Source organism: Mustelus asterias, chromosome 25 (genome assembly GCF_964213995.1).
Source record: "Mustelus asterias chromosome 25, sMusAst1.hap1.1, whole genome shotgun sequence".
NCBI classification, from domain to species: domain Eukaryota; kingdom Metazoa; phylum Chordata; class Chondrichthyes; order Carcharhiniformes; family Triakidae; genus Mustelus; species Mustelus asterias.
Genome location: NC_135825.1, coordinates 47,771,458 through 47,794,755, shown reverse-complemented (window position 1 = coordinate 47,794,755; position 23,298 = coordinate 47,771,458). Strand labels below are relative to the sequence as shown.

The 23,298-nt window shown below is 46.3% G+C and overlaps 1 protein-coding gene across 1 annotated transcript in view; it reads right to left on the bottom strand.

Annotated features, from left to right (window-relative positions):
* Nucleotides 1-20,950, bottom strand: part of LOC144479216 (tubby protein homolog) — a 44,940-nt gene extending 23,990 nt beyond the window's left edge. Inside the window, exon 1 of the mRNA XM_078197877.1 lies at nt 20,909-20,950. Within this exon, the coding sequence (XP_078054003.1) occupies nt 20,909-20,950 (42 nt within the window). The remainder of the gene's footprint in view (nt 1-20,908) is intronic.
* Nucleotides 20,951-23,298: the final 2,348 nt, after the last annotated feature.

Here is a 23,298-nt window from a genome sequence, read left to right as displayed (position 1 = left end):
CAACTCTTTAATCACTAGTTTACGAAAATTATAAAAATGTCACTTCTTTGATGTCTGATGGATTTACCCTCAAAAGGTAATTAGCCACATGCCAAAAATATCCCGACTGCTTCCTCCTAGATCTTGCTCAATGTCTTTCTCTTGTTTTGCTAGCTCCAATCTCTGACTGACACCATTACAATGTCTGTGTCCTGTGCATCGAGGGGTCTCAGTTTTGACTCTGACCTGAGATACACACTCTCTCCCCAACTCTCAATGGACCTGCTGTCGTTCTGCTTAACCAAATGACAGGTGATTCGATGGGATCACGAAATACTTTGCAGTGTCTGGAATAAACTCACATTGTTTGATTTTTTCCTTGAAGATTTTCCCTTTCTGTTACTGTTCTTCTGCGTGCTTGTGTTCTCCTCATCCTCACCATCGGAGCCTGTCAGATCAGAGAGACACGCGATTACTCGCAACCTGAGAGTATATCTCAAACTGGGGACAGGGTAGTGGGAGCCAGGATCACCGTGTCTCATACAAAAGCTGGAAGTCAGAAATAAATACAGAAATGCTGGAAATACTCAGCAGGTCAGGCAGCATTTGTGGAGAGAGACACAGAATCCAGCTCTGATAAAAGATCATAGACCTTAATGCTGCCTGATCTGGCGAATATTTACAGCACTTACACTTTTTATAACAATGGATCTTAAAATCATAGAATCCCTGCAGTACAGAAGGAGGCCATTCAGCCCATCGAGTCTGTACCAACCACAATCCCACCCAGGCCCTATTCCCGCAATCCCACACATTTACCCTGCTAATCCCCCTGACACTAGGATCAATTTATCATGGCCAATCAACCGAACCCGCACATCTTTGGACTGTGGGAGGAAACCAGAGCTACCGGAGGAAACCCACGCAGACATGGGGAGAACATGCAAACTCCACACAGACGGTGACCCGAGGCCAGAATTGACCCCTGGTGCTGTGAGGCAGCAGTGCTAACCACTGTGTCACCTAGCTGCCCCAGATCAAGACCAGAATCTGACCCAGCTCACCAATGCAGTTGGGATAACTAAGTTTGGCAATCCGTTGGGAGTGTGGTGTTTACTTGTTTACTTTAATTGAGACTTATTCATGGCTATTAATGAGTTATAATTATGTCATTAACTTCCTCCTCTTCCCATATTCACCTTGAAACTGGGATACACTTTAGACTGAATAATCCCAGGCGTATGGAAGAACACAATTAATGCCTGAGGTTGACTGCCTGGTGCGTTTCTATCTCTGACTCATCATGCTGCATCTAGACCAATGCAGCAGAGGCTATCTGCTAGCTGTAGATGCCAATGGAATCTTCCAGAAGGCAACAGCCTCTGGCTGAGACTAGAGCTCCAAGTCACATCCTGGAATTACATCTCCCTCCCTATGGACACCATTGGCGTAACGACACCACATGGATTATCGCAGTTTATAAGGAAGTGGTTCATCATCATCTTCTTGAGGGCAGTTAGGGATGGGCAATAAATGCTGGCCAAGCCAGTGACACCCACAGCTCAGTTATGAATCAAATTAAAATATGCTGAAGGATGTTGGGCACTCAGCAATGCATTTCCAGCCTCAATGTGTCGGACCTCCATTCCCCATGTGGGAATGTTCCCGTAATGACTGCTAATTGAAGCACTGGTACCTACTCTTCCCGCCAATCTCCTGAAAATAAGTAAGAAACCCAGAGGACCATCTTATACACCCACATCCGCCTGAATTCAGGTGGCACGATGGCACAGTGGTGAGCACTGCTGCCTCACAGTGCCAGGGGCCCGGGTTCAATTCCGGTCTCGGTGACTGTCGTGTGGAATTTGCACATTCTCCCCGTGTCTGTGTGGGTTTCCTTTGGGTGCTCCGGTTTCCTCCCATACTCCAAAGATGTGTGGGTTAGGTTGATTGGTCATGGAAAATTGCCCCTTAGTGTCAGGGGGACGAGTAGGGTAATTATGTGGGGTTGTGGGGATGGGATCTGGGTGGGATTATGGTTGGTGCAGACTCGATGGGCCAACAGGCCTCCTTCTATACTATGGGGATTCTATGATTCTATGAATTATTGGATCAACTTAACTCTGCCATTCCAATTGAGTACCTTGTGCTAACCAGATCCCAGATAAAACCTTTCAGGAAGCAGGTCAAAGCAGTAAGAGCGGGGCACCTCATGAAGTAAAACTGATTCATTGCTGCACACGTGGTGGGACATGTGGATCTTTGAAGGGCGAGAGTTAGGTAGACTCAAGGATACCTGCAGTTTGGAACATATTAACCAGGTACAACTGCTGCAAAACATCTGGCCCTAGCATTTTCATAGAAGGGAGGGGGGGCTCATCTGTTCTTGGGTGAGAGAAAGCAGGCATCTTGAAGAAGTGATGTAAAACTGCCATTTCTCCAAAGGTTTGGTTGGAAGTTACTTTGGGAGAATGGGAGAATCCTCAATGGAATTCATATGGTTTCCACCTTTCCCCTCTGATCTTAGACAATTGGGATACCATTCCACATCCGTGCCTATCCATTAGCCACCCATCACATGTTCGCCCTGACCACTGATAGATTCCCTGTGGGAGCCATCACAAACAGGTTCCACAGCAAATTACTGCGGATGCTGGAATCTGAAACCAAAAGAGAAATTGCTGGAAAATCTCAGCAGGTCTGGCAGCATCTGTCAGGAGAGAAAAGAGCTCTTTTCCAGCAGTTTCGCTTTTGGTTTCAGGTTTTACTGTGCCCAGGTCCCGGCGATCATCCAGCAACGGGGTGGTCATCAGGAGCTGGTACCTGGCTACATTCTACTCTCTCTAGCCGAGAGATTCTGAGGGCAAATGTAGTCGTGTCCTTTCAGTCATGGACAGCATTTCATTCTGTTATCATTACTGAAAGCGGCAACTGCAGAGTCAAGGACCATAGTACAAGAAATGTTAAAGATTAAAAACAGCAAAGGAGAAGGTGAGATATTTCAGGAAAGAATGGTCCGGTGATACCAAGGGGTGGCTGAGGTGATTCACAATTTCGACCCCCTGAATCAGGTGTAGGGGATAGTGTGTGAGGGTGGCAAAATGATGGGATGCAATTTGGGAGCAATGGTGTAAAATAGGAAATATCAAACTGGTCCATCATGGTAACGCGTGCCTGATATACCTGATTCTCTGCTTCACAGAACACATAGGAAGGAGAGGTCAGGTAGGGGTGGATCATGGCCAAGCAATTCCATCGTGCCCATATTATACCAACAGGCAAAGCTAGAATTGCACACCTCATGTCATTGGTATCAATGCAGCCAAGGTGCAGGGAGTATAACTATCAACATAATCCTAAAAGAATAAGCTGTTTGCCCAGGCTGTAGAGTCTGGTTGCACCTTAGAGATAGGACAACATTATTCATTGAGGGAGCTGAGTGTGCTGGAGGTTAGGGTGGAGGTTAGGGTGGAGGTTTAGGGTGGAGGTTTAGGGTGGAGGTTAGGGTGGAGGTTCGGGTGGAGGTTCGGGTGGAGGTTCGGGTGGAGGCTAGGGTGGAGGTTTAGGGTGGAGGTTTAGGGTGGAGGTTAGGGTGGAGGTTAGGGTGGAGGTTAGGGTGGAGGTTAGGGTGGAGGTTAGGGTGGACGTTAGGGTGGAGGTTTGGGTGGAGGTTTGGGTGGAGGTTCGGGTGGAGGTTCGGGTGGAGGTTCGGGTGGAGGTTCGGGTGGAGGTTCGGGTGGAGGTTAGGGTGGAGGTTAGGGTGGAGGTTAGGGCGGAGGTTAGGGCGGAGGTTAGGGCGGAGATTAGATCATAGAATCATAGAATCCCTACAGTGCAGAAAGAGGCCATTCGGCCCATCGAGTCTGCACCGACCACAATCCCACCCAGGCCCTACCCCCACATATTTACCCACTAATCCCTCTAACCTACGCATCGCAGGACTCTAAGGGGCAATTTTTAACCTGGCCAATCAACCTAGGGCGGAGGTTAGGGCGGAGGTTAGGGCGGAGGTTAGGGCGGAGGTTAGGGCGGAGGTTAGGGTGGAGGTTAGGGTAGAGGTCTGGGGGGTTACTTGGTGGAGTAATACGCTACAGGGATTGAAAGTTCCGGAACCTTTCTTCTTGCTCTTTCTCTCCTTTTTAACGGAGCCAGCCTGGAACATGTTGGCCGTGTTTTTCTTCTTCTTTTTCTTCACTTTGGTGGGTTTTGGGTTGGGTTCCAAGTCTTCGTCCTCATCCTGCTCTGACTGTGCTTCTGGGTGGCGGAGAGACAGGTAGTGCGGAAGGGAAGGACAGAAAGATTAACAGCGTGAATCAAAAGATGGAGAGAGATAAATGATTCAGAGTCTGAAGAAGATTAAAATAGCAGTGAAGTTGAACAGACCAGTTTCCTTAACCTCGAGATGACTTTGGACTGAATTTAACCCAGAATCGAAGCACGAACAGTATCTGTCCCGATCCAGAGGTGGGGGCAGATTCTCCCATCTCGCTGTGCTGATATTTTAGCGCCGGCTGATTTGCGCGCTTCAGGCTGGGCGTGTGGGCCTGAGCATGTCTCCCAGCGCTGGATTTCTGGCTCCGTCAGCTCTGTGTCAAAAATCGGCACGCGGCTGCATTATATATTCACTCCCTGATTTCAATATAATTAGCGGGCCCGGGACTGGACCTACCCCACTGGAGAGAAGGTGGGGGGGGGCGCAATCAAGACCCCACCCACCCAGAGGGTCAAGTGTGGGGGGTGCTGCCACGGCACTGCCCAAGGTGTAAAATGCCCATGCCCAGGGGGCACCTTGGCACTGCCCACTGGGCATTCTGCATTGGGATCGGTGGGGGAAGGTGTGAGGCCAGCGACCGTGCTGGTCATCGGGGTGGGGGCAGCCTGCTGGAGGGGATGGGGGGCGGAAGCCTTCTGGGGGGGTCGGGGCTGCAGTGGGGGTTATCGGCACTGTGGGGGGTGGGAGAGGAGAGGATTGGGATTGCCGGGCGGGGGGGGGCGGGAGGAATTGGTGGGGGGGTGGGAGATCGAGGAGAGCAGTGAGGCGGGGTGGGGGAGGGGGGGTGGGGGGCTGGGTGGCAGGTTGAGGCTGGCCTGGACGTGTCTGGGAGAGCAGCGATCAGGCTGTAGGGGAGGTGAGAGGGCTGGCGGTGCAGGGTTCGTGAGGCCGGCCAGCAATCCAGAGGCTGGCAGACAGGGGGCACTGCGCATGCGCCAATCTCGGCACTGACAGATTGGGCAGTGGCCTGCCCAGCGCTGTGCTGCCGGCCTCTCCAGCGGGAATAGGCCCTATTTCTGGAGTGAATCCTACTGGTGCACTCTGCAGTGCACAGAGTGTGGGGGGATTCATTTTGAAAATCCCGCTGAAGAAAATCAACGTGTTTTACTCCAGTTTCACATGAGTTCAACACTCAGAATTCTTTTCATTCCCGTCATATTTCCAGGTCAAAACTCCATTGGCAAGAAAAACACCCACTTCTACGATGGACTTTGGGCTTCATTAATAGAGGAATTTTATAATAAAGCAGGAAGTTACCCTGAACCTTTATAAAGCTTTGGTTATGTCACAATTAAAGCATCTCAGCCTATTCTCGTCACCACACTTTAAGAAGGATGTGAGAGTCTGATAGAGGCTGCAGAGAAGATTTACCAGAACGGTTCCAGGGATTAACCCAGGGTGGCACAGTGGCTAGCACTGCTGCCCCACAGCACCAGGGATCCAGGTCATATTCCAGCCTTGGGTCACTGTGTGGAGTTTGCACATTCTTCCATATTTGCTGGATTTCCTCTGGGTGCTCCGGTTTCACCCACACTGGTCCAAAGATGTGCAGATTAGATGGATTGGCCATGCTAAATTGCCCTTTAGTGTCCAAAGATGTGTAGGTTGGGTGGATTAGCCATGGTAAATGTGTGAGGTTATGATATGGGGGTGTGGCTAGAGGCTGGGTAAGATGCTGTTTCAGAGAATCAGTGCAGACTCAATGGGCTGAATGGCCACTTTCTGCACTATAGGGATTCTATGGTTCTATGAGGGAACTTAGCTGCAGGGTTAGGTTGGAGAGGCTGGGATTCTTCTCTTTGGAGCAAAGGAGATTGAGGGGAGATTGAGTTGAAGTGTACAAGATTATGACAGGCTTAGATAGACAAAAAAGCCCAGTTTTGGTCTTGACAATGGTGCCAAACTTACACAATATCTACTCAACCCATCGTTGCCATGTACAACCAAACAGCACCAAAGGAGGCCATTCGGTCCATTCTGCCTGTACCAGCTCTAAAGCAGAGTTATCCAGTTCATCCTTCTCCTTTCTTTCCCATTATATTCTAGATTTTCTCTTTTCGCCTCTTGTATTATTGAATCTGTTTCCACAGATCATTCAGGAACACGTACAACAACTCACGAGGTGGAATTTTACCAGCTCGGCCCTCCAGATCCCACCCGATTTCTCGGCTCTCGCAATTTTATGAGCGCTGGATTTCTGGTGAGGTCAGCTTCTCACCGGAAATGGGCGAGACGCTGAATAATTGATTTAAATTTATTTAAATGTCAATTTGCATCTGTTTAGTGAGCCCGTTCACTCAATCGTTCGGGCTCACTTTCTTTATGGCCTCGCCGGGGGAGGTTCTCTCCGGCGAGGAAAATAACCTGTTCCCCAGGAATGGGAACAGTTGTGTTTGCCTCGCCAGCAGAGCCAGAGGCCATTGAGGGCCCCCCCCGACCAAGGGCAAGGTGGGCATTGCCAGCTCGGCAGTGCCAGCCCGGCACCATCACACTGCCAGCCTGGCACCTGGGCAATGCCCAGTGGGCAACTTGACACTGCCCATGGAGCGGGGCCTATGGGGGCAGGGCCTATGGGACGGGGCATGAAGTGAGTGGCCCGATTGGAGTGGGTGGTGGGAGGGGTGCCACTGCCACTCTACAATGGGATGGGATTGGGGGAGGGGGGCACAGTCGGTCTGGGCAGCAACTGGGGCTAGATGAGTTTGTTTAGGTTGCCTGGGCCCTGACAGCTCTCACTTTATCTGCTGAAATTGCGCATGTGCAGCATCAGAGGTCTGCACATGCGCAGTAGCACCCTCTACAGGCTGGCTGGTGAATTAAGCCCAGCCCACTGCCGGCAGCAGCTAGAAACAGTCTACACCATATTTTCAATGACTAAGTGCATAAGATTGGGCGTGAAAACTCACCCAAAAAACGGATCAGGAATTCTCCCATTTTCATGTTAGCTTGACACTTAGAATCAATGAGACAATGAAATCATGCCAGATTTCCTTAGTCTTCTGAGAAAGTAGAGGCGTTGGTGGGCTTTCTTAACTATAGTGTTGGCATGGGGGGACCAGGACAGGTTGTTGATGATCTGGACACCTAAAAACTTGAAGCTCTCGACCCTTTCTACTTCATCCCCATTGATGTAGACAGGGGCATGTTCTCCTTTACGCTTCCTGAAGTTGATGACAATCTCCTTCATTTTGTTGACGTTGAGGGAGAGATTATTGTTGCCGCACCAGTTCACCAGATTCCCTATCTCATTCCTGTACTCTGTCTCGTCATTGTTTGAGATCCCACCCACTGCGGTGGTGTAGTCAGCAAACCTGAAAATCGAACTGGAGGGAATTTGGCCACACTGTCATAGGTGTACAAGGAGTATAGTAGGGGGCTGAGAACACAGCCTTGTGGGGCACCGGTGTTGAGGATGATTGTGGAGGAGGTGTTGTTGTCTATCCTTACTGATTGTGGTCTGTGAGTTAGGAAGTTGAGGATCTAGTCGCAGAGGGAGGTGCCGAGGCCCAGGCCACAGAGTTTGGAGTTGGTTTTCGTGGGAATAATAGTGTTGAAGGCTGAGCTGTAGTCAATAAATAGGAGTCTGACACAGGTGTCCTTGTTATCTAGGTGTTCTAGGGTTGAGTGCAGGGCCAGGGAGACGGCGTCTGCTGTGGACCTGTTGTGACGGTAGGCAAACCGTAGTGGATCCAGGTAGTCCGGGAGGCTGGAATTGATTCGTGCCATGACTAACCTTTCGAAGCACTTCATGATGATGGATGTCGGAGTCACCAGACGATAGTCATTAAGGCACGCTGCTTGGTATTTCTTAGGTACCGGGATGATGGTCATCTTCTTGAAGCAGATAGGGACCTCAGCTTGTTGTAAAGAGGGGTTGAAGATATCTGTGAATACCTCCGCCAGCTGATCCGCGCAGGATGTGAGTGCTCAGAGGGATATGGTCCGATTAAGGGCAGACGGTTTCTATTAATTTAGTTAGGGCATCATAATCGGTGCGGGCTTGGAGGGTCAAAGGGCCTATTCCTGTGCTGTACTTTCCTTTGTTCTTTGTCCCACACAGACAGTCACTTTAGGCCGGAATTGAATCCGGGTCCCTGGTGCTGTGAGGCAGCAACGCTAACCACTGTGCCACCGTACTGTCCCAACAGACACTCACATCAGACTTTTGAATGGACATACCTTATATTAAGTTGATCTTTCTCTACACTCTAGCTATGACTGTAACACTACGTTCTGCACCCTCTCCTTTCCATCTCTATGAATGGTATGCTTTGTCTGTATAGCGTGCAAGAAACAATACTTTTAACTGTATGTTAATACATGTGACAATAATAAATCAAATCAAATCATCAGTGCAGACAATTTCCTGTTATTTATTCCATCATGATCGCCCTCCTCTCCCTCAGTGGGTGTTATTCCTATGATCCCAGGGGGAATCTGAGGATGTAGAATAAAGGTGCTGTCAGGTGAAAGGAAGGAAGAATAGAAGAGAAAATGAAGCTGACCTTTCTTACTGCTTTTGCCTTTTTTCTCACTTCCAGCCTGGAAGACAAGGGTCGGATCCTTTTTTTTCCCAGTTCTGCTTTTGGTCTTCGATTCACATTTGTTCTCCTCTGAGTGTTAGCCAGTGAAAGATGCACAGGGTGAGAGGGTGAAGGAGAAACGTTAGTGAGGGAGAGGGAGAAACGAGAAGCAGACAGAGAAAGATCAGGAGGCTCAGAAAATAAAAACTGCTCTTACAGGAGACACTTGGCAACATTCCAAACACTTGAATTTGATCCAGTTTTCACAATTGTCCCAACGCACAACAATCACAAGAGAGAGACATGCTCAGTTTAACATCTCATTTGAAACATGGCATCTCCATGTGTAGGAAAGGCAGAAACTAAAATAGCAGCAAAAGCCAGTCACCTGATTCTGACACAAAGTAATTAAAACTTCAGTTTAAGACCTGACATATCAATTATTCAAAGCCTGTTGTCGGTACCCAGCTGGTGAGGCCTGAGCACAGACAGTGCTCGGCATATAGACCTTCCTACCCCATCATAGTCAATTCAGAAAAAAGCTACATACATCATGTGTATATTTGTCTGTGTGTATGTACATTTGTATGTAGACTTATTCTTGTGTTTGTGCGTGTGTGTGCATGTGTGTGTCTGCGTGCACACGCACGCAAGTGTGTCTGCCTGTGTGCATGTGTGAGTGTGTGTTTGTGTGTGTACATTTGTATGCATATATATTCTTGTATTTGTGTACGTGTGTCTGTGTGTGTGCGTGTGTCGGCATATCTGTGTGCATGTGTGTGTGTGTGTATGCGCTTGTCTATCTGTGTACACAAATGTGAAGCTCTGTGCTGGGACTGAGAATTTAGGAATTATGTTTTGTGACATAATGGCTCAGATGCTTTCAAATGAACGTGTTAAATCCTCTCTTAAATAACAAAGACATTAAGCTTTCACACATTAATATCACACTATTAATTTTCCAAGTTTAGTTCCTTCCTTTCCTTCAAACGTTCACAGTTTATAGATGATATGACTGCTACGATCAAATACAGGGACTTCACTGCAAAGCAGGGACCTTACAGTGATTAGGAAAATAGGCACTGCGCTTATTGCTACACAAGCCCGAAGTAGAATGGTGCCATACGCAGTCACTCTGACACAAGCCTAACTGAAACTCACAGTTATGAATTCACCAAGTAAATCCCTGACAAATGTTCGCAGTTCTGGTATTTATATTTGCAGTAAATTTTACTTTTTTGTTTGCGTCTTTCCAGTGCTGAAGTCACGGCTGAGATATGTTCACAGAATTATCGGACAGCAGCCTCTTCACCATCCTGAATGATTTCAGTCAGTCACAGTTACCTGTGTGAGTTAAGATAATGATGGGGAGATGCCGGCGTTGGACTGGGGTAAGCACAGTAAGAAGTCTCACAACACCAGGTTAAAGTCCAACAAGTTTATTTGGTAGCACAAGCCTCTAGCTTTCGGAGCACTCAACTGACGAAGGAGCAGCGCTCCGAAAGCTTGTGGCTTGTGCTACCAAATAAACCTGTTGGACTTTAACCTGCTGTTGTGAGACTTCTTACTGAGTTAAGATAAGCCAGGCTACTGAACAGGAATACAGATCAGGGTGGCACGGTGGCACAGTGGTTAACACCGCTGCCTCACAGTGCCAGGAACCCAAGTTCAATTCCCGGATTGGGTCACTGTCTGTGTGGAGTCTGCACGTTCTCCCCGTGTCTGCATGGGTTTCCTCCGGGTGCTCCGGTTTCCTCCCACACTCCAAAGACGTGCTGTTTGGGTGCATTGGCCATGCTAAATTCTCCCTCAGTGTACCCGAACAGGTGGCGGAGTTTGCCAATTAGGGGACTTTCGCCATAACTTAATTGCAGTGTTAATGTAAGCCTACTTACGACAAATAAATAAAATATATAGATCAATGAGATACCTGGAACAACAGTGTCAGCCATGGCTCAGTTGGTAGCACTGTTGCCTTTAAACACGAGGCTCTGAGTTCAAGTCCCCAGCTGGGCTTGAACACATAAGGATGACAGCTGACAGTCTGGTGCAATACAGAGGGCGTACTGCTCTGTCTTACGGATGAGATGTTAAGCCTGTTTAGGTGGGTGAAATGATCCCATAGCACTATTGGAAGAAGCGTAGGACACTTATCCCAGTCAATATCAGTCCCTCAATCAATGTCATAAAAAACAGATGATCACAATATTTGGTAAATGTTGGTAGAATACGGATGTTTGTCTGGGATGCTGACACATCAAAAGCAGAACAACATAACAGCCAGTATTCACCCTCCAAACACATACATTGTACACACCCAAACACATTCAACATGGACTTCTGCAAACATATTTTTCCATCATAAGATCATAAGACCATAAGACAGGAACAGAATTAGGCCACTCGGCCCATCGAGTCTGCTCTGCCAATCAATCATGGCTGATATTTTTCTCATCCCCATTCTCCTGCCTTTTCCCATAACCCCTGATCCCTTTATTAATCAAGAACCTATCTATCTCTGTCTTCAACACACTCAATGACCTGGCCTCCGCAGCCTTCTGTGGCAAAGAGTTCCACAGATTCACCATTCTCTGGCTGAAGAAATTCCTCTTCATCTCTGTTTTAAAGAATCGTCCCTTTAGCCTGAGGTTGCGCCCTCTGGTTCTAGTTTTTCCTACTAGTGGAAACATCCTCTCCACGTCCACTCTATGCAGTATCCTGTAAATTTTCAATAAGATCCCCCCTCATCCTTCTAAACTCCAACGAGTACAGACCCAGAGTCCTCAACCGTTCCTCATATGACGAGCTCTTCATTCCAGGGATCATTCTTATGAACCTCCTCTGGACCATTTCCAAGGCCAGCACATCCTTCCTTAGATATGGGGCCCAAAACTGCTCACAATACTCCAAATGGGGTCTGACCAGAGCCTTATACAGCCTCAGAAGTACATCCCTGCTCTTGTATTCTAGCCCTCTCGACATAAATGCTAACATTGCATTTGCCTTCCTAACTGCCGACTGAACCTGCACGTTAACCTTAAGAGTAAATTCTATCATATTGTGGTCACTGCTCCCTAAGGGTTCCTTCACCTTAAGTTCCCTAATCAAGTCTGCCTCATTACACATCACCAAATCCAGAATTGTCTGTTCCCTAGTAGGTTCTGTCACAAGCTGCTCCAAAACAAATCTTAGACATTCCACAAATTCCTTTCCTTGGGACCCACTACCTATCTGATTTTCCCAGTCCACCTGCAAATTGAAATCCCCATGATTATTGTAATATTGCCTTTTTTATATATTTTAAAATAGATTTTCATAAACACCAACACATCACATTTAGCTTATCCCTACACACGCATATCACTTTATCACACACGTCACAGTCATATACTCAAATATACAAACACTCAAGCACACACCTACATAATCCCATACAACCAAGCATACTGGCACATACACACACACACACACACACGCACACACACAAACACAGATCCAGACACACACATGAACACAGACACAAACACACATGCACAAATGTGCACACAGACAGTCACACACACACACACACACATGAACACAGACACATGCACATACATGCACACAGACACACACACGTATGCACACACGTACACAAAGACAGACACACACATGCACATGCGCACACACACTTGTGCGCATACAGAAAGACACACATGAACACAGACACAAACACACAAAGACAAACACATGCACACACACATGCATACATGCACACACATGCACACACACATGCATACATGCACACACATGCACATACTCATGCACACATGGAGGCATGCACACACACTCACTCACACACACACAAACACACATCCTTAAATGTGACCCCAAAATCTGCCTGACCTTTCTGTTTTGGCTTTTTCTCCCTGAGAATCTTCCTTTTAGTATGTTTTGTAGAAGTTGCCTCTAAAAGGTCTTCCTCCACCCTGTTTTCATTATCATCCTCATCTTCACTCTCTTCTAAAGGGAAAGAGCATAAAGATATTTTAGCACAATTAAAAACACAGTGCCGGATATGGAGACTGCAGTGTCAGTGCAGCTGAATGGAGGTGAATTATTGTATCATGTTGGAAACAGCTCACATTATAAATATTTGGATGTAATGAATAAAGACCCCATGAACAGTTCCTTCAGGGGGGTGTATGAATTGACATAAGTGTATTTATTCTCAATTGCCATGGTTTCGGGTTATTTACTCTGGTTCAGTGTAACTACTCCACACTTCCTTAGGTGGCCCTCAGGATCTCACTCACCCCGAGTGCATCCTTTACTACCCACCATAAACAATAGTATGATCCATACCAAAGAATCCTATCTCCATACAGTGACTATAAATAGTGTCCCATCATGTCAAATCTTGGGCCAGAGTTTTGCAGAGTTGGCCCAGATCCAGAAACGTTAATAATGGTGCCTGGGACCTGGATGTGAAGTCCCATCCCCATGTCCAGCAGATCCAATTATTGCAGGCTGGGGGATGGGGATCAAGCATGAATCAGGAGAATCAAGAGAGAACGCAAACTCAACAGGACCATTTGAACCTAGTGCTGAGGTCCATCAGACCCCATTCTGGCTGCTCCATAGGCCTTATCCCACAGTGTGGGGGTCATGAATTGATGGAACAGATGCAGATGCTGTTGCAGGGAAGGAGACAAGATCAGCTTAAGTGCCATGATCTAAAGTTTATTTTAAATCCCCTACTCTTTAAACATGAAAAAATGCAGGCTTAGACTGTCAGTGAGAGTTTAAAAACTCTCTGCTGGACTGCTTTGATTGACAGGTGTAGGTTAGAAAAACATTACCATCTATTCATGCAGTTTCAGTAGAGGTCTTTGTTGGCTTTTATTATGTTATCATGAATGCATGTCTGAGTTTCAAAAGCCATAATTATCTCAGCTGGAGTTTTGAGTTGACAGTTTGATTGACAGTTTAAAGTGGGTATTAAAGGGATTCATGATGGGAGTTTTATTCATTGCCAAGTGTGTAGATTGTTAGAAGTATTTTTCATCTCTACATAGCTCCTGAAGCCTGCCTGTGGTGGATACTGGGTGAATGGCTATGGAGGTAACATGGGGGTAAGAGGTGGGTGGGGAGCATGAGTTGGAATGGAGGTGGCATGGCGATATGAGGGCCTAATAGCTGCTGAGAAGACTGGGATGAGGTCTTGTATTAGGATAAAATAGTTCACCTAATCTTAAATCCAATAGCCTTATGAATGCACCTCAATATCTCGTTATTCCTAATGCACAAATGTGCAAATCTCTTTTTTGCTACATTATTTTGATGCTTTTACCTGAAAGGTGTGGGAAATTTGAGCATTCACCCAGCTCATGCACATAACCCTGCATTTGCCCAAATTATACATCATTCGCGAGACACAATCTCCCAACACAGTAAGACGTGGGGTAATGGATAAGCCTGGGTAAGAGTCAGTGCAGATTCGGTGGGCTGAATGGCCTCCTTCTGCAATGTAGGAATTCTATAATTCTATGACCCAACTGAAGCTGATGAGCATTGTCTACAGCTCTAACACTCACACAGATCTTAGTATAATTTGTAGATCATAGGCTCAGATAGAATAGATTGCCTCTGCTGGGGTGGGTCCACAGCATGGTGGACTTTATCATTCAGGAGAGAAATGAAGAAAGGGTAATGGAAATCTGGAACCTTCTCCAAACAGCTGTGATCTTACTGACTAGTTGGAATAACAATTCCAACTGAAGCTTGTTTGCACACACAAAGGACCTACTGCCCGCTGTGGGTGTGGGTAAAGATGTCCACCTGATTGTCCTTACCCAATATGGCGGACACACAGGATGTGGATGTGTCCTTGCATGTCTTTCCTACCCTAAAACTCAAATGCTGCACAGTCTGATGTATAGCCCCACTGACACTTACGTCAGGATCACACTTACTGGCAGCCTCCAAGCACTAAGCTGCAACCAGTTATGGGGCTAATGATTGGGCACACGTGCATGTGGGAGTGGTGCAGTTTTACGGTGAAGGTAGATGGTAATTTGAACTGATGCAGAGCGTAATTCCACCAGTCATCAAGCGGATGCTACTTTCAAACAGGCTAACCTGCCAATACCATTCTTTTGATAGTCAAAAGGTTAGTCTCTTAAAGCAAGACAAAACTAAATGTATTAGCACCAAACACATTGATATTTGATTCCATTGTCCACTGCGAATGCAGATTCAGACTTCCCAACAGAAAGCAGGTAGGAGTGAAGTGGAGCTGACACAATCTGTATAGCGAAACAATACGCTTGCATTTGCACCTTGAAGTGAAGTTAATTTGTTTGTTGTGATGTACTGGGTACAGATGTTATGAGGGTTGGGTTTGTTGTGATGTGCTGGGTACAGATGTTATTACTGTAGGGTTTGCTGTGATGTGCTGGGTACAGATGTTCTGAGTGTCGGGTTTGTTGTGATGTGCTGGGTACAGATGTTATTACTGTAGGGTTTGCTGTGATGTGCTGGGTACAGATGTTATGAGTGTCGGGTTTGTTGTGATGTGCTGGGTACAGATGTTATTACTGTAGGGTTTGCTGTGATGTGCTGGGTACAGATGTTATGAGTGTCGGGTTTGTTGTGATGTGCTGGGTACAGATGTTATTACTGTAGGGTTTGCTGTGATGTGCTGGGTACAGATGTTATTACTGTAGGGTTTGCTGTGATGTGCTGGGTACAGATGTTATTACTGTAGGGTTTGCTGTGATGTGCTGGGTACAGATGTTTTGAGTGTCAGGTTTGTTGTGATATGTTGGGTACAGATGTGTGGAGTGTAGGGTTTGTCGTGATATGTTGGGTACAGATGTTATGAGGGTTGGGTTTGTTGTGATGTGCTGGGTACAGATGTTATGAGTGTCGGGTTTGTTGTGATGTGGTGGGTACAGATGCTATGAGTGTTGGGTTTGTTGTGATGTGGTAGGTACAGATGTTATGAGGGTTGGGTTTGTCGTGATGTGTTGGATACAGATGTTATGAGTGTCGGGTTTGTTGTGATGTGCTGGGTACAGATGTTATGAGTGTTGGGTTTGTTGTGAGGTGTTGGGTACAGATGTTATGAGTGTCGGGTTTGTTGAGGGGTAATTTAGCCTAGGTGAGTGAAAGTATAGAAGAAGCTCTTGGCCCTCAATTCCCCAGGGTTCCTGCAACCTCCTGTTCCAATCCTGAGTGGAAGCGGCTGGAACACCATCGAAAATGGCAGAGAACCAAGTGCATAGTTCCTGGGATCTTCCTGACTTGTTTGGAAGGGGCCAAAGTTCAAGTCATGAGGATGCACTGCCCCATTGGGGTGTCACCTTTCTGCTGAGATATTAAACCGAGACCCCGCTTGAATGATCACATGGAATTACTTGAAGAAGAGGAAGGGAATTCTCCTCGATGTCTTGACCAATATTCATCTCCCAACCAACATCAGTGAAACAGAATATCTGCTGATAATCACTTTGAGGTGGCTTTGCACAGATTGGTTGCTGCATTTCCCTCACATCAGTGAATACACTTCACCAGCCGCAAAGCATTTTGGGATGAACTGAGCTCATGAAAGTGCTAAGTAAATCCAAGTTCTTTCTTTCATTGATTATCACAGGGGAGGCAATGGCGCAGTGATATTGCTGCTGGACTAGTAAGCCAGTGTTTTCAATAATAAAAATCTAAAAAATAATGATGAAACCATTTCGACTGTTGCAAATATGCACCTGGTTCACTAATGTCCTTTAGGGAAGGAAATCTGCCATCTTAACCTGGTCTGGCCTACATGTGATTCCAGATCCACAGCAATGTGGTTGATTCTGAAATGGTCTAACAAGACACTTGGATGAAGGGCAATTAGGGATGGGCAATAAATGCTGGCTAGCCAGTTATGCCCACATCCCATGAATGAATTTATAAAATGTTCCGGTATAGATAATTCACACATTGGGGTTAATTTTCTAAATGGTGGCATGTGGAGATCTCGCCCTCTGTGTTGTGTGTGTGGCTGATGTACCTTGTTGCTGTTTTTTGGATACTTTATCCACAGTGAAATAGGAGGCAGGGTTCTCCTTCTTCATCTTGGGGTCTTTGATGAACTTGGCGTACGGGTCTTTCTCTGGTTCCGGATCTCCTGGCTCGGACTTTGGCTTCTTTTTCTTTAGCTTCTTCTCTGCGACATCTTCTTGTTTTTTGTGTGCACATCCGGGTGGGAGAAAGCAAGCATTGTCATCGGTGAGAGACTTCCAGAACCATCAACAGGGAATCTGCGGAGCAGGAAGGCCTATGCCCGGGAGGGAGTGGAGAATTACGGAGGATCTGTGCGGGTGGATTCGGAGTGGGGTTCACGGGGATCGGGAATGATGATGGTAGCTGATTAACACACATTGAGGAAAGGTTTGATAAGCACTGCATCCTATGGCTTAACATCTAACTAAAGCAGGAGCTCAGAAGCATTGGGTAGAGTTCAAACACATTGTTATACACATGGAATAGACATGCCATTGGTCACTTCACAATGCACACACTGTAAAAAAATACACGCAGCAATCCTATTAAATACGTACTGCTGAAATCCAAGTAATGCTGAAAGGCAGTGAAGTTCCCTCCTCTATCAAATAACTCGGAGGACCTTCAGTCACTGCTCCCTCTCTGTGGTTTAACTATCTATTCTTCTCCATTCCATTTTTCTCCAACCCTTACTGAAATGCTTGTTTACCTTTCAGTTTCTATTCTAGCGTTGGATTATACCTCAATCATAGAATCCCTACAGTGCTGAAGGAGGCCATTTGGCCCATCGAGCCTGCGCCAACAACAATCCCACCCAGCCCCCATCCCCGTAGCCCCACGTATTTACCCTAGCTAATCCCCCTGACGCTAATCCCCCTGTAGCATGGCCAATCCACCTAACCTGCACATCTTTGGAGTGTGGGTGGAAAGCGGAGCACCCGGACGAAACCCACGCAGACATGGGGAGAACGTGCCGACTCCACACAGATAGTGACCCGAGGCCAGAATTGAACCTAGGTCCCTGGTGGTGTGGGGCAGCAGTGCCACTGTGTCACCCACTTTACTTGCCCACTGTCTCCACAGGCACTGAATTGCCAGCCGCATGCTCACACCACTTTTGTTTCTTCATTTCTACATTTGCACCTTTTCCTTTGGCCTTTACTCTCACGAGGCATTTGTGACAGGGGGTCCACATGGAATATGCAAACTCATGACAATTTCTAATATAATAAAATTGGGATAGGGGGGTAAGGATAAGAAATCCTGTCGTGACTGTGGGGTAAGACATCACACATCTGTGTGCAAAGCTTTGCTCCTCGTAACAAAACTATTCATCTGCTCCTCACTAACCTACATAACAAGTCACTGTCTGTAGAATCCAGACTGCTACAGCATGGAAAGAGGCCACTCAGCCCATTGTGCCTATGCTGGTTCATTGAAGGAGCCCTCCAATATTTCTTGCTCCCTTGCTGGTTTCCCATGTCGCTGTATTTTTGTTGTTCCCGTTTGCAGTATTTATCTAATTTCCTTTCGAAGGGCACTATTCAATCCGCTTCTGCCACCCTTTCAGGCAGAACATTCCAGATCATAACGATTCACTGTGTAAAAAATAAAATCTCTTTTTCGACCTGCTTTTAGTTTATACCTTGTATTAGATTCAGCTACAACTATGCTTCGATGACTCTTTCCAGATGTGGCTCAACATGAACCGGAAGCATTCGTACCCCTTCATGACCACCCACAGGATGATCTCATTGACCCCAAGAGGACCCTTGACCTTTCATCATTTGCAACTTGGGTCCCAGAGTGGATACTAGAAGAGGGATCTAGTGTTCTCCCATCTCCTCCTTGAGATGTGGACACATGATCACTCAAGAAAGATAGATAAAGGGTCATTCGGATCATCAAAGCCCATCACTGCCATACATCGCCCATCCCATGGTGGGTTACAATGCCACAGTGCTGGCAAACATCTGGCAGCTTGTCCCCATTCTCCATGTCCAAGCTTGGACATTTGACTGTTGGTGGCCTTGTCAATCCTAGGCACATCATGTGTAGCATAAAGGGTTAACAGATGGGATATGTTAATGTATGGTATAGATGATGATGCACCATTCACACCAGTCACGTCATGTGTTAGATCCTCTCCCTTGCTCTCATGCCTACTCTGTAACCCGTATGCATGTAGTACTAATCAACAAGTGTTAAGCAGATACCAGGCCATGTATAGTCTGTCTTTGAACCAAGTTTCATATTGGTTGTGCTATTGTAAAAATGCTAATGCGGACAATGATGTACCTTTAAGAAGCTGCATAGTGACATTACTATGGCATCGCTGTGTGTAAGACTACAGAATAAAAGTTGGGGCCTCCATGTTGAATGTTCACTGGTGCCCAAGATCACTATTGCAGACTGTGACTCTGTATCAGTAATACTCCATGTACACCTTATGAGACAGGCACATAGTCAAGTAACTAACCAATGTGATTGTTAGGGCCCAGGTTAGATCAAGGCCTGTGCAGAGCTGTTCATAGTTGTTGCTAGTAATAAACTTCATGTCACTGTGTCAACCAGAACCCTCCTAATTCTCAATATCTTCCTTCATATGGATAACATACAGACCAATCCACTGAGATCCACATTGAGACCCTCAATATAGATGCTGGCAGTAGACAGTATGAGACCACGACAATGCCTGGAGTCCGAGATAGAAGGACACATTTCACAACATCATAGAGGAAATATCAGAATGAATGCCTTTCCTGTGTGTGCTGATGAGTTCTATGCATTTTTCAATGTGCACAATGTTGTGGATGCAGTGTAGCGGTTCTGACATGGCATTTAATGCGTATTCTTCCCCATTCTTAGTAACAGGTGAGGAAAATGGAAAAATAACACTTTTATATCACAAGCAATAAAATAACTTCCCTGACCAAAGACAGCTGAATCATATCAGTGACTCAAGGAGACACTGTACAGATACAGGCCTGGTTCAAACACTCAGGTAGAATTTGACTTTGTGTAAAATGAACGATAACAAGTTGGCAATTTTATACTGACTTCATTCTTACCTAAGTTATAGGAAATAAAAATGAGGAGAGTTATAAAACGGGCTGCTTACTCACTATCATCCATTTTACATTGTATTGCATAGCAAAGCCAAGCTCTATACCTTTGGGTTGATCCAGGGGGCAAGCGCCAGGACAAGGATCTCATTGCCATCCTGGTGTCACACAGAAGCTTCCTGAAGAAATTTTCAAATAAATCTGCAGAGGACATGGTTCATATTGGTTACCGCAGTAAGTGGCAGAAATAATGTAGCTCAACTATTCTTACTTTTACTGAAAGCGGAGAGATGTTGCTGAAACTTTTTATCTTGCACTCATCAGGACAAACACAAGAATACCAAATTTCAAACAACCACAACAATGCATACTGTCGCAGAAAGGGATGCTGATTGGCTGGCAAATCGATGCTGATTGGCTGAGGCACAGCAATGGAGTTCGGATCTTGGAGTTCTCTGTTGCCTCTTCCATGATCCACACTTTGATCAATTAGAGTCAATTTGCCAACCAATCAGCAACCTTTCTCCTGTAATTTAAATTGTCATGATCGTTTGGAATTTGGCATTCTTGTGCTTGTCCTGATGAGTTTAAGGTGAAAAGTTTCAGCAGCATGTCTGACTTTTCAACAGTATTTAAGTTCTGTATGACCAAGTGCCTATTCTTGATGTGTGAATCTAGACAACAAGAGTCAATATATATTTGAACCATGGATGACACCAACAGTGAGCCTGATCCTATTGTTATCACAGCTATCACACACCTATACTTCCCAATCAGTGGCCATTAATAGCAGTTCCCTCCTCTGGCTTTGGAGTGGTCAGTTGTAGCTTGATCTGCCTTGCTATTTCCAGTTTTTAGAACAGGCTCCAACATTACTGAATAACCATACGTCACATTTAGACATTCAAGCGTTCAATTTCCCTATTACTATACAGCTTGGGAATGCCCGCACAGACTGGCACATTGTGCTCCTCTCCTGCCTGCTCCCCGATTGCAATGCCCTTACCCATACGATGATTTGCATGACCGGCATGTCTTACTTTGGTTGGCAGTCTTTGCTTCGACCAATGGGGCCTGTTCATCCGAGCGTTTAGTCCTGGTCTTCTTCAGCTTCTTGTCCTCAGTGTTGGACTGAACCATCAGAGGCTCCTGACGTTTTTTCTTCTGTTTCTGCTCCAGCAGTGCACGCTGTGGGGACAGGGAAGAGAGATTTTTAGTAGGTATAGATTCACTCATTGAGAATGAGAACTGTTCAGGATCCCAGGGCCAAAGAAAGGAGAAGGAATGTGTCAATGTCAAATGAACTTTGTATACAATTACACTTACATCATTTAAAAGAACTAGTTAATCCCCAGTATGTTCCTTCTCTGTTATCCCTCCCCCTCTTCATGTAGCATCCTGTAGTCTGGGGATTGTCTGCTCAGTGGGGAAGGCCCCAAGAACTATTTCAGTCAGCATGGAGATTGAATCCATCGCTTCCTTGGATATCAGCCCAGCGCTTGCAGTGGTGTACCCAGCCCCCGTATAATTCCCAGCACGAATATCAGTAAACAGTTCATTCCTGAGTGAAAAATATGAGCGGCAAATGTTTCGAACTAACTGGTTGGTACCACGTCAGTATCAGTGTGACCTCTGTAATGTGGCTAAATCTACCCACGATTCATGTCTCTTCTCTGAATATTGTGTGCTGAAATCCCCTAAGCACCCAGCTGTCTTGTAGAGTTTGCCTTGGAGCTCAAGTTGGATTGTACAAAAAATCCCTAGCTAGTGCCTGGTACGACTTCTTCAATACAACAAAACTATTTTCTTCTTCTGAGGCACTTCCACGAGTGTCAACAGAACGGCTCAAACGCTGATCTAAGTGAGAGTATGAGAAGATAAATACCATCAACCCCAGCTAGCAGGAGCTGACTGCAATAATCTAGCTGGAGGTTGGCTGATCCACTGATCCAAGAGCCCTGGACTTGTCCTTGCTTCTTTATCCCCCACCTTAGCTTGCCAAAGACGCTGGTCCCTTCAGGCAGGGCCGAAAAGGGCCAGACCAGATCCCCTGCTTGGTGCTGTCCGCCGCCCCCCCCCCCCCCCCCCCCCTCCCAGAGACATGTAACATAGACAACAAGATCACCAGTAACTGGACAGCCTGATAACCAGAGCTTTCAAAGCCAATGGATAAATTGATAGTAAGTGTGCTGCTTTTCAGTAAGCTGTGCTAAGTCGATGGCAATTTGTGGGAAAATATTCTATGCTGCAATAATATCCCTCTGGGAATAGATTTAAACATGTGTCAATCCTTTGAACCAAGGAATCTCCACTTCCATTGAATAATGAAGTCCATTATTCCATCAAAGTTTAATTTTAAACATTAACCAGCAAGGAAATAATTCAAAACAGTGGGCTAAGTCTGACCAGAAAAAGGCAGTGTTGTTTACAACAAGAAACAACAAAGCAATAGGCTGGTTTTCTCCCTGGATCTTATGACATTCTGCCAAAAAAAAAATCAAGGGGGTGTGTTTCACACCGTCATACAAGGAGAGCGGGGCTGCAACATGCTGGAAAAACCTGGCTGCACAGAGATTGGAGCGCCATGTTTAAAGAGTAAACCTCCCCTCCACAGCCCATCTTTGCACCCACCGGGGAGATCCCCACAATAGATTCACATCTAGGTGAACCTGTTGTAAACCACGCCGATGGCGCAGTGTCAATATATGGCGGGGGCGGGAGTGGGGGGGGGGTCAATATCTGGTGAGGGGGTGGGTTAATTATACTAAAATCTATCCAAATGCATGTACAGCAGGCTCACGCCCACTATGGACATGAACTTGATGATGTCACCAGCGTGGGGCTGGGAAGATCCGAAATCGCGGACTCACCGGCGAAATCTGTGAGGTTGAACCCTCGCCGGCATTCGCACGGACGGCGAACGCGGGCTCAGGATCGCCCCCAAGATCACCCCCAGTGCATTCCCTAACGAAACAGGCTCCCCAAGGAGGAAGAACAATAGGAAAATGAACTGATCCTATTGAATGTATTGACTCATTGCTGCTATTGAAACTGGGGCATTAATCAATTGAAAATAAACAAGATAACACCTTCACTAAGATGGAGGAGGAAGCAACATTAGATTATTGCACTGAACACTCACTAGTATTACAAAGGATTGGATAGGATATATCGCACAGAAACAGGCCATTGGGTCCAACCAGTCTTGATGGTGTTCATGCTCTGCTTGAGCCTCTTCCCATCTTTTCTCATCTACCGGCACGGTAGCACAGTGGTTAGCACTGCTGCTTCACAGCTCCAGGGACCTGGGTTTGATTCCCGGCTTGGGTCACTGTCTGTGTGGAGTTTGCACATTTTCCTTGTGTCTGCGTGAGTTTCCTCCGGGTGCTCCGGTTTCCTCCCACGGTCCAACGATTTGCGAGTTAGGTTG